Below are 13651 nucleotides of genomic sequence, written 5' to 3'. Positions count from 1 at the left end.
TGTGCAAGTACTTGCACGGGGCCCTTAGACCTGCCAGCACATTTCTGCTGCCCATCGCCCCAAGTCTGGTCTCAGATGCACAGCATCATCTGGCAGCAGTGCCTGTAAATCACCTGATGGCCTGTCAGCTGTGTGAGCACTGTTCCTGGTGGTGCAGATCTGCAGCTGAACCACTGACGCTGCAAGTGATTAGTTGCCTGTGCCAGGCAATGAATCCCTTACAGACCTAGAAGTGCAAACTGCACTGGAAGTTTCCCTCAAGTCAGTGATCTTCCACATTTCACCTCTGCTGTGGTTCTGCATTGTTTTGGAGACAACAAGCATTCTGAAAAAAGCACAAATGGGAGCATCTGCTTTCATATTCATCACAAGATTACAGCTCGTCTTGCAGAGGCAGTGCTGAGCAAAGTAGTTTACAGAATGAATCAACGTACACTCATCCAAAACAGGTATCCTAAATTTTAGTAATTGTCCTGGTACAGGCCTCAACTAAAAACAGTTTTTCTTACATAAACATTGAAGTTCTCTGTACTTACCATTGTACACAAAAGTGGGCTCTGCTGTTCCCAATCACCATAAACACAAGATTATTTGCAGCTTGGAGATGTCCAGATTTTTTTACTATATTTTCCATAGGAATTGCTTTTTTTTTTTTGCTGCATGAAATATTGGCTTTCTTTTGTAATTCTGTTCAAAATTTAGGTGGGGGGTGGAAATTAGCACTAATCATCATAGAACATGTAAAGACGTTTTCAAAAGCAGGTTCTTCTCTTCAGATCAATGCTGATGCTTTGGGGGATTTTGGGCTTGGGAGTTGGCTGGGATTGGGTTTTGTTAAAATTTTGTGTGATTTCAAGGCCACAAAACCTGGCTGCTCTCTGCTTCACATCTCACAGTTGTGCAAAAGGAATGGCAAACTCTGCCATGCATTTCACAGTCACTTTGTACAAATTGCAGTGACATAGACACAATGTGGTGGGCAGCAGAGAACTGGACAGGATACATCCAGCATAAACCTCTTGATTGTCACATCTAGCCTTGACCTATTCCCAAGGCATGCTGCCATTACACATACACAGTTTCACGTGGCACTATGACAAATGCATGTAAAGATACATTAAATTTCATCAGTATGGCTATGCTATTGATCCACCTTAAGCTGCACACTGCTCATACTGCCACATTTCCTCCCTGTTCCAGGATTTACAGCTACAAATGGATGCAATTTAAAATATTTTCATGTTTTTCTCTGCGAACTCAGAAGTGTCAATGCAAACAGAGGTGGCGAGAAGAACCTGAGGAACGTCAGCCTTCCCACTGTCCCTCTCACATCAGAGCTCCAGTTTCTTTTGGCTTCCCAACCCCACGGAGGAGATACAGCCAGCTGGCTTGTTGAATCTTAGCTACAGGTTCCCTGAGTAGGAGAGAAAACAGTAGCTTTGCAGATAGAGGAAGCCTTACCCCAGTCTATGCTGCTGCATCTGACATCCACAGGTATCATCACTTCAGGCTAAAGACATTGCTTCTGTATTACCCATAACTGAACACATTGAACAGGGAGCCACTCCCCCTTTTCCCTTCTTAGGAGTTCCTCCCAGCCTTCTGTGCTGGGACAGTGAAGGAAGAGACACTTCAAGAGCAGGCTGGCATCTGGAGGCTTTGTCTCTTCTCTAAAGAAGAGACTACTAAAAAATAGTCAACAAATTACAACCAAGAAGCTAATGAGATGACCCCAGCTCTGTAAAAACATTGCCTGAAAGTATAAACCCCTTCAGCAGAGGGGTAACGTCTTCACAAAGATGGCTTACTGCGTAGTGTGCCTATTTTATATGAACAATGTACCGCTTGGTAGCAAATATGCTCTTGTAATCAGAATTTCTCCTAGAGACAACAGTTTTATTTTGGTCTGGAGACATTTCTAACTATCATGTTTGAAAGAAGTCTTCTTTGCTTTTTAAGACATTGATCAGGAGAAGTAACACATCTTTAAAAGCCTTGGGTCATATTTGCTTCTAGGTGGTGAAGATGCTCAGCATGCTGTGTGGTACCTGCACTGTGTCCTGCAACAGTTTAGTCAAGCTGCATTTTACTCACCCTCCCAGTTAGACTGGCAGTCTACCTGGCTGCTGGGGATGCCTAGAAACCTTTGGGCAACAGTCCCCCCTACGACCATTAACCATGCAGAAGGAAACATAAGGTCCAGGTAAGTCCTCCAGTTCCTCCTGACAGTGATTCACTGCATGCTGACAGAGGTGGTTGCAATGTGGAGGTGCACTGTATCCCAGTCTCATGGCAGAAGAAACCTTTGGGATAACTAAAATTAAATGGGTGAATCCTATCTGTAGAGGCAAACTGACACATGCCAGGAGTGCTGGCAGAGTACTCTCCAACTTCCATATGACAAGCTCCATTGGAAGCAATATATTCAGAGGCTGCCACACAAATAAACTACAGTGAGGCAGCATTAGGCTGAGGAAATTGGTGTATTATTTTTCTCACATCGTCAACCTCTGCCTGAACTCTACACACGCTCCCTGGTCATGGCAAGGAGCGAGGGCTGAGCACCCTGAATTGCTGTGAGACTCCCCAAAATATCTGTAATGAGGACATGTTTTCTGGAAAATTTCATTCCAAATGTGCCTGCCAAACCTTTCTGAAAAAGTTGGACTTAAGACAGAACCCATTCTTCCTAATGTAGCCATCAGTGTTAAGGAATCAGTATCTATTGACCTCTTTAATGCATTATTTGGCAGTATTTACATTATTTTTTGTACCTAAAAGCTAAGATAGGCTCTTCTGTGCTGATCCTCCAGGAGACTGGATCAGTAGTTTGGAACTGTTCAAACACCTAACTACTGTGTGTACGACAGAAGGCTGTCCAAGAGAGAAAGGCAGTGTGTATGGGAGATCTGAGGAAGGGTAAAAGGGGAAAAGATGATAGAGGTGACAAAATCTTTTCATTTTCACACTCTTCATCTCAGCTGCAGCACATCTGTGTAGGATCCAGGTCAGCACCATCACCCAGATTGGTACCACCCAGCTGCTCAAAGCAGGGCTTGCTGAAGAGTCAAGTGATGCATGGACCTTACACTCAAGTCCCCCAAAGGTTGACAGTCAGCTGAAGTGGAGTGAAAGAGAAAATCCAGTTGGATTTAGGAGTTACCAGTAGGGTGGGTTCTCTGTGGACCCACTGTCACGAACCTTGCGGTGGATTTTTAGTCTCATCTTCAGACAGAAGGCAAAGCCCTACACTTACTTGATCCTTATCTATGTTTTTCTATACAACCTGTTTCAAAAGATGAACAGACAAAAACATTTGATCTAAAATATCTATTATAGGAGTAACACCTCAAGACAAGATGGCTTGCACTGAACTGTAGATTTATAGGATGAGTAAGAAGGATAAAAGCCTTAGCAAACAGTTGTGAAAACTGGCCCTGTGCTCACATGCACTTAAGTTGCCCAAGAAGTTGTTAAGATGTTTAGTTACTGCATGCATTATTCCCCTCAAACACACTTGAGTCCCCAGAGAGCTCTCTGGGTCACAGAGCATGTTCCAAGGCATGAAGCAAAGTGGAGAATTAACATCTGAGGACCATCAAGACAGACTGTTGGATAATAAATTGTACTGACAAGAATAATACTTGCAGGACCCTGCTCCAGGCTTCCCCCAGGGGGTACAGGGATCAATGCAAGACAGTCCCATGATGTTGGGGACAGAGGATACTGTGTTTGTGTTAAGGGCTGTGCAATCCATGGGATCTGCAAGTACAGAAAGTCAGCAAACTTCCATAAACTTCACAGACATTTAGCCTGTCCAGTACTGCATAATAAAAATAAATAGAGAAATCTGTAGGTCTCAAGAGTCCAGATACATAACAGTAGAGTGTTAGCAAGTTGATGTGGATTAGCATGCAATTAACTTCAAGAAATCCCAAAGGATAACCTGTCCTGCCATCAAGGGGAGAGGAATAACCCTGTTATGATAAACCACAAAAGCCCTGTAATTACCCAGCCACACCACAGCATAGTCATCGCCCTGTAATTAAGTGGTCAGCGGTTACTGTGTCATTGAAAAGAGGCTGCAGAATGTTTGTGGAATTTAAAATGCTGCTAAATATTGTTTTAGGGTTCAGATGAGCAAGAGGTGGAGGAGGAAACAGGAAGTAGGTAAAAAAAAGAAGTATTCTTCCACTTGTTTTCATATCACAACAGGTAGGAAACTGCTGCTGAATAAGTGAATTGAAATGAACAGAGAAGCTGAAACTGAAATCTAGACCTTTCCAGTACAGCTTGAAGTGGTACATTTATCCCCCTGCTCACATGGTACTTTGCCTCAGTGTGAGAAGCAAATGTCCAAATCCCACGTGTCAATAAGGTCACTTTTACATGTCAGGGTGATGACCAACTCTCCTCCAGCTGCACCCTGGTGACTTCAGAGTGAATGGGACCATCTGTCAGAAAAATAAGGAGCCTCTCACCCAATAAATCTCCACTGCTCTGCTTCCACAGTGGTTTAGTCAGCAGCATTGGATCCAGTTTGTGAGCCACTGTGGGAACAAGCAATTCTGTTTCCAGCCCTGTGAGCCTGATAGAGACCTTGCAAGTAGAAAAAGCTCATGCTTTTCTGGCTGGATGGGCTCCATGAGAGCAATTTCCTTGGGAAGAATGACTGGTGGGAAGACCCAGACATTCGATCTACACAAGATGTGCTATGATAGGGCAGGAATCATGCTGCTGAGATCATTACACAGATCATGCCCAGTGACGGTGCACTGGATGCTCAAGAACAGATGAAGGTTCTCATCTCAGAAATACCTGTGCTTGTCATCTGTTGTTGGAAGGAATCTGTAACACCTATGCAAGGGAAATGTCCTGCCACACAGCGAATGGATCAGGAGCCAGACCCACCACACTCAACTTTTGATGGCCTCAGTTAAGGAGTCCTGGGAGACATATCAAGCTGGGAACTCGGGATCTGCTTTCATATCAGCGTCCACTGCAAGCAGAATTGACCAGATAGTCAGCCACTACAAGACTGATATCTCAGCTCAAGCTCTTCCATGTTGCCAGATGACTACACTGAGTACCTTGCAACAAAATGGGCAAAATTCAATTTGTAAAGAAACCAAGAATTAAATATGGGATAAAAATGCAGAATATGCTAGAAATCATTGTATAAGAATGTCATCTCTATTCCAGGATATTTACAGGCAGGCTGCAGACTTCAACTGTAATGACGTCACACAATAGAAAATTAAAACGTTTCACTAAACAAGAAGATGAATGGTTATGACATTTGTCCTCCGGATCAGTGACAATTATTTTGGGAGATGAATAAATAGCAAAGTTAAGATGAAATTTCAGATTCCACAGACAAGAGGCAAGCATGAACTTAAACATGCATCCCAAATTTCTAGATTGTTCCATAAACTGCAAGTGGAAAGGATCCAAGCATGCAGACTTAGGCAAGGAATAAATGTTCTCACTCACAATGTTTAACTTTTAGAATTTCAGCACCACCAAGAGTGAAATAGCTGCTAACGTGCTTTACAAAAGCTTTACAACCAGCCCAAAGCTGGGTGGTTTATTAGTAAACTTCCAACAGGGTTTTACAAAGACCTGAAAACTTTCTTGCAGAAGAATGAAGATAGAGCTGTACGTAGAACAGGCAGCTATGAAATACAGGTGCCAGCACAGTTTTAAAAACAAGGTTTCTTACAAGGATGATTTTGGACATGCTTCTGTCTTCTGGAACGCACTGTAAGCCATAGTTGTTCCTCTGAAGCTGGACCTAGGAGATAGCTGTCAACTGAGTCTCTAGTACCTACTAGAAGATCTCATATTAGTTCCTGACTCTTCTGATATTGCTGAACTTTTCACCCACGTGTGCCAGCAGACATGAAGATCTGACTGCAAAGGCAAAATGGTCCTGAGGTACTAATGCTATGGATTAATTCAGGCTGTGGATCAACAGTTTGATGTGTTCAATTTCTGTTCTCACCAGCGCATGGACAGCCAGAGACACTTGTAATCTGTGACTGCAGGTACATGTTGCCAGGGCTCTGGAAATGCTATCTGACAGCTAAACCAGTGAGTGTGTACTCATCAACTTCAGCACCTCTGGAGTAGTAGTTTTCTGGTTTCATGAATGTGGGAAAGCTACCTGTCATACTGTCCTAAAACTGACCTATGATACACAGGACAGAGCTTTTAAGTTTTCCTGTGAGACTTTGCCCATACTTAGGGGATGGGAATTACTATGCACCAGTGTTTCCAAGCCCCTCATCTATGCTGCTGCCGCTTACCAGCTTATTGCTCATCTGCTGACTGCTGGTAGCCAACTGTCTACGCATACCTAGTCACTGCCAAACAAAAGAAACGTGCTGCCTTAGATCTCCTGACAGTGTGAGCCTTGCTAGAAAACAGACCACCAGGGTGGCTTAGACTAATGCAGGTCTAGTGTAAAGGCAGGCTTAGAGAGCTGACACAGGTACCAGAGCTCTGCTCAGAAGTGGCACCTTGCTAAGCCAGAGCAATGTTGTCTGTATGTATTTTCTTACCTAAGTCTTAGCATGCTTTGCTTTGTTTTCTGCAGTATCTCAACACATTTCCCATCACATTTGTATTACAGTGCAAGAAACTAAAATGTAAACTCTTTATAAGCAGACAGGAACCAACCATCTAATAAGGGCTAAGCTGGGACAGGCTGGGAGGTCTGTGATAACACAGTAATAAGCCCAATGACACAATTCCTAGTGAGTTCCTCTGTATATACCCAGAATATCTGGCAGGTACAACCAGTGACTGGTTACTTGCTGGTCATATGGTTGTAACAGCAACATAGAGAAACATCACATGCAAGAAAATTTATCTAAATACATCTGATTTTCATATTCACAATTGCAGTGGTGTAGCAGGTATTTTGTAAAAGCAGATTAAATTAAACCTCCAGATCTGCCTATTGACCAGACAAAGACAGCCTGAACTCCTAGAGAACATGGGGAGTTTTACCTCAGCAAAACCTGAGTAAGGGTTTAAATCAGTGAGATAGGAAGCTGCTCCCAGAAGGAAGATACACAACATCTGGCATGATGCCGGGATGCTGCACCATCTCCATCTGTGGCCCAAATACAGCAAAGTATCTGCCATATCTTTTCAGAACAGCATCTTAAATTTAGTTCATTCTGCAGAGGGTCTTGCTCAGTTGTGGGATGTATCTATTGAAAGTCACACTGTAATATTTAATATTTATGTTAAAGAATCAGAAGGCTCAAATCCAGGCTTTAAAACCTAAAATACCTAAAATGCATTTAAAACAAGGTGTCATTATTTACTATTTAAGTATCTGTCAAGTGCTGGAAATGTTCTCAAAACATGAATCAGGACAGAGCTATTTTATTTTCAGTGGAAAGGCCTGAACCTCATTTAATCTATTTCAGCTTTTGACCTGCCAGAACCCATTTAGAATGAAGCACTGCGTGAATTATAGAGCAACAGCAACTTCTACTGTGCCCTAATTATTGATTAAAGTAGAAAGTAAGCATTTGCACAGTCCAGACTCCAGTGAAATGCCTCCCCTATTCAGAAGAACAGCAAGTTCAGTGCATGCTTTTCTGTGGTGCTGCTGCTAGGTATGTTACCCAACTGTGACCTGAAAGTGAAAACAGCTATAAAAACATATGAATCATCTTCTTAGATGATTTTTATCCAAGTTCAGACAGGTAGCCTGGATTGTTAAGCTGGTTTTACCTTACTATCCTGTGGTTAAAGCAGAATTTAGGTAAGGAAATGTACATGTGTCTGTTTTAAAGCTGGCATTGGCCCTCTAACACACAAATAAAACTTAAATAAATCTCATTCCCAAAAAAAGCTGGATTCTGCAGGCTGGGGAATAAACACAAGCTGATTACTCTTGCCATTAATGTTCTGCAAAGTGATTTTCCTGACATAAAACTCATTTTCACCCATTTTGGTTTTGCAGCATGGTAGCAATAATGTTTAAGCTTGTTGGACATCATCTCATGAAAACACACCACCTTCACTGGGCAGGCATCCCACTGCTGTCTGAAAGGAAACCCTTTTGCACCAGGTTAAAGATCAAAAGAGAACATCTTGTTTTGTCATTTTAAAAAGAACTTACTTGGATGTTTCAGTCTGAAAGAATACATTAATGGAGGTTTCAACTTTGGAAGCCAATTTGGAACAAAAGGCAATGTAAAAACATCAAGCTGTCCCAAGGGCCTCACAAAGGCCATTTGCATCTTGTCTGTATACTCTCTAGTAGAAGGAAGACTAATGCCAGCACGTACCAGCTATTAGCACGTGCTACTGAGACTCCTGCTATTGCCAGTTCAGTATAAGGACTGCAGGTTTTCTTACATAGCATGGGAAAGGGGGTACTGGCAATCAAGAAGTCATAATGGAAAGGCATTTTTTGTCTGGTTCCCATTAATTAAAGCCTCTTTTGTGTCTCTATTTAAAAAGCCTTTTTAAAACCACCATCTGCGGTGGTCCAAACAGCCAGCATAGAGGCAGTGTAGGGCACACAGAGGGTCCCTGTGGCTGATTTCCTGCACGGTAGCTGCACCTCCTTTCACGTCAGTCCTTACCCAGACCAGGGTCCCACTGCTGCTGGGACACTGTATGAATATGGACTCAGGAAAATTACCTGTCTTGAACAAAATGAATGTCTATAGGTGAGGCATTTCTGGACACCTAGAGCCTATAGGAACTGAAAACTAGAAACTGGGAAGGACTAAGTGGAAGGCCTTTAGAGTATTTACATGCACTGAATACGAGATTAAAGGATCAATCACTGTAGATAGACATAACCCATATGCAAGGCTGTCCAGCCCCCTAGGAGAGACAGGAACATCTCTGTGTCTAGGAGGCATATAATCTGAGATGCCCAGTCAGCAGATTTAGCCCATACCCTGCATAGCACTGAGATGCTGGAAGCCCTGAGACAGTGGCAGCCACCACCGTGACCTCTGGGACTCCAGGCATACCTATGTACCCAGTCCAGACCTCTGGGTGTGCTCCAGGATCCAGCCTCCAACCATCTCACCTGAACAGCAGCTCGTACTTGGTTTAGCTTCTGGAAACAGAAACGCAACCTCACCTCAGGGGAAATTTCATTACAGCCCTCGCTGTGATTTCCTCAGTTGGTTCAGAGACTCACATACCCCCTCGCAAGAGTCATGGGAAGATGTTTGTCTCTTTCACTGCACAACACAGTCCACCTTGAGACAGCAATACTACCAGATACAGCTTATCACACAGACTGTTCTCACACAGCACACCACGTGAACTTGTGCCTTACTCGCATTTTGTGTGAAAGAGTAAGCAACGTTCAGTTCAATCAGAAATGAAAGCAGAACCCATTCTAACAAATGGGGAGTAACGACAAGCCCTGATTCTCCTCTTGGACACGATCACAGCTCCTCTTATGGCCAAACAGAGCTGGGAGTGCACAAGACAGGAAGAGGGCTCTTGGAGAACAGAAGAACCTGCTTTAAGGACATGACACAGAGCTACAACAACCAGGGAGAGAGAGAAGTAGAAAGAGACATACTGGAGAAGCTGACCATTGCGAAATGCTGACACCGGTCTCCTGTGAATTCGATCGGACACCTACCGGAAGAAAGAAAACCAGAAAGAGAGAAACAAGATAGCAAAATGACACCCAAACAGACTGCACTGAGGCCCCTTCTGAACCTTTTCATGACTCCTATCCATCTGCTCTCAGCCTTCACCCTTACCTGCATCCCTAAGCCCTAACCCAAAGCTGACACCAAGAGAGCCATCCCTGACTAGACCACTCTACATCCACCGCTGTGCCCGGGAGGTTTTAAGTAGTGTGGTGCATTTTTTGTCTTCAAACATACTTTGCTTAGGATCTGGCATGTACAATCGCAAAGGCAGTTTCTCCAAACATCTCTGTCCGAAGAATCCGTTTGGACATCTGGAGGGGAAAAGGGGAGAAATCACAGAACACGTCTGGCATCATTCTTGAGGCTAAGGTCAGAAATAAAAAGTGCATTGTGATGAATGGAAAAAATAAAGGCTTTATGAGTACATTTATTCTTCATTTTGCTTTAACCAGGCACCTGTAACATCAGCATTCCAGCTCTACTTTTTGGCCTGGGTCTTCAAGCAGCCAGCCAAACCCCTCCTTTCCTACTCTGCCTGCCGGTTTCCTTCTCACCTGCTAGAAGCACCCACTGGCAGGAAGATTGAGATGGGCTGTTTGCTACTTTCAGAGGCTTTCCTTGGAGCTGCTACCTAGACAAGACTGGCAAGAGGCGCCACAGGGTGGTGAGCAGCTGCTCAGGCGACAGTGAGCGTTGCATGTGGCAAGCGTCTTCCCATCATTACCCCAGAAGTACCCACAGGGTGCTCCAGGGAAAAAGGTTGCGGTTAGAAAGGAAACATGTGCAGAGTCTCTGTGTTAACAGAGAGAAGGGGACAGAGAAGAAAGCTGAACCCAACAGGTCTCACTTGCTGCCCAGTTGCGAGGCACTCTCAGGATACTCTCAAAGTTATGTGATGGACCGAGATGTGACAGCTCATGAGACACCCGTTGTACTTCAGCATGATGCTGTAGTGGTGGAGATGGTGCCCTCTGGATGAGGACCCCCAGGCAGGTGCTTCTGAATAAGCTCCCCGGACCACCCCGCAGGCTGAGCCAGGTCTGGGGAGCACGGGGACGAGGCAGGGGTGCAGTGGGAACTGCTGGACCATGCTCAGTGCAGCAGCACTTGCTCCCTCTGTGCTGTGATCCACTGCAGCTGAGAGTGAACCTGGGAGCTGATGGGAGCTCAGCCAGGGGTGGTCCAATGCTTTTCCACCAGGAACTTATCTCTCTTCCTCCCTTCATATCTTTTCTTCTGGCCTCCTTGGATTTGGATAGTCTCTCAAAGTTATCCCTAGGTTTCTTGAAGTCACAGCTCTTACCTGCCTGTCTCACAACTCACTCCCTCCCTCTTAAGACACAGCTCTGAATCCAAGGAGAAGATACAGCCAATAAAAAGCTGCATAATCTCTTCATCCCATTTACTGTCCTCCACCTCATCACCTCCATGGCTCCAAACCTGTCCATCTTTCCCCTAAAGAATGCATTTCCCAGTTCTCCAAGACAGGGTGCCCCATGTCCAGGGGACATACCTCCTTGCTGTCCCTCTCACAGAAGAAAGCTTTGGTAGGCCCTGCATAACTGACATGACTTTGGAACTTAATTTCTTGCTGGTTTTCACTGTTTTGGTAGGTCTGTGCTGAGCAAAAAAGCTGGTGCACCCTCCCTGTCCATGACTAAACCTGTTTTCTATGCTACATAGCATTTGTTTTTTGGGACCTGTGCTAACACCTCCATGTAGGAGTGTGCTGGGCTATTTGTGCACCCTGAACTTCCTGGGGACAACTTAAAGGCATGGCTCTGCATGAGGCCATGCCTCTAAACTCCCTAGTCATCCACTTCAGTTTTTTGGTATCCAAGTAACTTTTGAAACTGGAAATTCCACTCCTTGGTCAGGCAGATATCCTTGCAAAATTCACCTTCTTTTCTCATTCCTGGACATTCATCTTGGAGCACAGGGAAGGGAGACATACCAGTAACATCGTTTCAGTACCAGCGAGCCCAGACAGCTCCCAAGGAAAGCCCAGCCCAAGGGTTTACCATCAGACATGAGGGCTGTTGACCTTCTCCGTGATGAAGTGGAGGAAGCTGGTGCTGGAAAGTGGATTGAAGAGGATGCCCTCTTGGCAGTCAAAGAGCACACACCTGAGGCAGCTGGGTGATGCACACTCACAAGGACATCCCTAGGGAAGCACAACTTTGGAGCAACCTTAAGAGATTTCATTGAGGTTTGAACGAGGCATCCAAAATAGAAGGTGTCTTCCCAATCTTTTTTGAAGTTTATTCATCACCACTGAGGGAGTCACGCTCTTATCCACAAAATCTTCAAAGGTATCCAGTTTAGCTTGCAATGTGCTGTCCATTTGTCTGGGATCTGAGATTTCACGTATGTTGTGAGAGCTCTGAAGGGTCTCTGGTGCTGCTGAATGAAGCAAATGTCCTACGCACCTCAAAAAGGGCACTTTGTCTTAAAGGAGCTAAAACTATCTCAGGTGCACATCTGCAAGAGGTCAGCCAAGGCTGGAACTTCATTGTGACTGAAGCTGCATGCCATTAAGGACAGACTGAAAATGATGTGCAAAATGGTGGAAGGAAATAAAAACCCAGAGAAAGAAAATGGTGAGAAGTGTAAAAGCAAAACAGAAAAGTGCCAAAGAAGCTTTGATGCCGTGACAGCTACCATATAGCCCTTTATCAGATCTCTGCAGTCAGCCTAGTGTGGGTGGGGAGAAGATCTTGCTAGACAGAAGGCAGTAGACAACAGTCTTGTCTGTGTCTAGGACAGCTCAGGCTTTTCATCTTTAGTTACTAGTGAATCAGCAGTGGGAAAAGTGACAGAAAATAAACCCTCATGAACATGAGCACCTTCTGTCACCTCCCAAGCTAGTATACAAGCTGTCAAAACACTCTGGCATCCCTGGGTCCTAATTCCTCATAAACAGGGTTGCTGGCATCAACAGTGACCAGGAGACCTTTGAAAACCTGCAGTGCTCATGGTTCCTTTTTTTTAGCTGTCTCATAGTTGTAGGCTGGTGAAGATGGTTTGTTACTCATTACTATGGCTCTAGACATGAAATTTACAGTGTACATGGCACATGAATCTCCCTGTCAGGACAGGAAGAACAATGGAAAGGACCCATTCTGCATGCAGGATCTGCAACCTGTGGTAAGGACTTCTGGGCAGCTCTTCTTCAGTGGCCAAGCATATGCCCTGAGGGATAGACCTGAAAGTTAAGGCTCATTAAGGTCGAGAGCCATGAGGTGGTCTTTGATCATGGCATCCTTCTTCCTGCACATTTGAGCCTACTCAAGAGGTTTTGGATGGTTATCCCAGCAAAACAGAGTCCCTACTCCTTTTGAAAGCTCTTGCAGAGACTACACAGATGGTGGACTATTCCAAAAGAAGACCTTTTCCTGGTCACATCACTGGTGTCCTGGAGGCCAAACATGTCTTTCCTCAAAGGCCTAGGGAAGCGGACAAAGCTGGGTTTGTAAGAATCATCTTGAGGATGCAAGGCTGCACCAACCTCTTGCAGACAATACCTTGTCCCCTCTCTAGCCTGTGTGGACACCCCCAAGACTGCCAAGATTTTTCTGTCCAGATTCTATTGTTGCTGGGAAATATCAAATTCTTTCAGTTTTGACCAGCTCCTTAAGATTTTTTTTTCCAACTCCATATTAAAAACTTCCACAAGGTTCTGTTCTTGCATTCAAGATGAGTTTATTTACATGGTAAAGAAAAATGCAGTAAAATGCAGCCAAATAAAGCAGCTTGAAAAGTACAAACCAAAATGGTTTGAATGACCCATTTCTGTGTTGTTTGCAGAGCACTTTTTTATGTAAATTGAGAAGCTGTGACCTTTTGCCCCATATCTGGGCAGAGCAAGAATTATTGTTAATTATTATTTGCTACTATTAATTAATAACACCATTATCATAATGTTTCCTGCTGGAAGCAACACTTTTTCTGCCCAGCAGTTGATCTAAATCTTGCAGGGGTTGGCACATTTCCTC

The 13651-nt window shown here is 44.3% G+C and overlaps 1 protein-coding gene across 1 annotated transcript in view; it reads right to left on the bottom strand.

The window, feature by feature from the left end:
* Positions 1–13651, bottom strand: part of NRG2 (neuregulin 2) — a gene marked incomplete at its 5' end in the record, with an annotated part of 57227 nt that overhangs the window by 12170 nt on the left and 31406 nt on the right. Inside the window, one exon of the mRNA XM_010020507.1 lies at positions 9578–9636. Within this exon, the coding sequence (XP_010018809.1) occupies positions 9578–9636 (59 nt within the window). The remainder of the gene's footprint in view (positions 1–9577; positions 9637–13651) is intronic.

Source organism: Nestor notabilis, unplaced genomic scaffold, assembly GCF_000696875.1.
Source record: "Nestor notabilis isolate BGI_N333 unplaced genomic scaffold, ASM69687v1 scaffold13698, whole genome shotgun sequence".
Classification (NCBI taxonomy): domain Eukaryota; kingdom Metazoa; phylum Chordata; class Aves; order Psittaciformes; family Psittacidae; genus Nestor; species Nestor notabilis.
The sequence above is the reverse complement of the archived record's forward strand: the minus strand, read 5'-3'. Positions and strand labels throughout refer to the sequence as shown.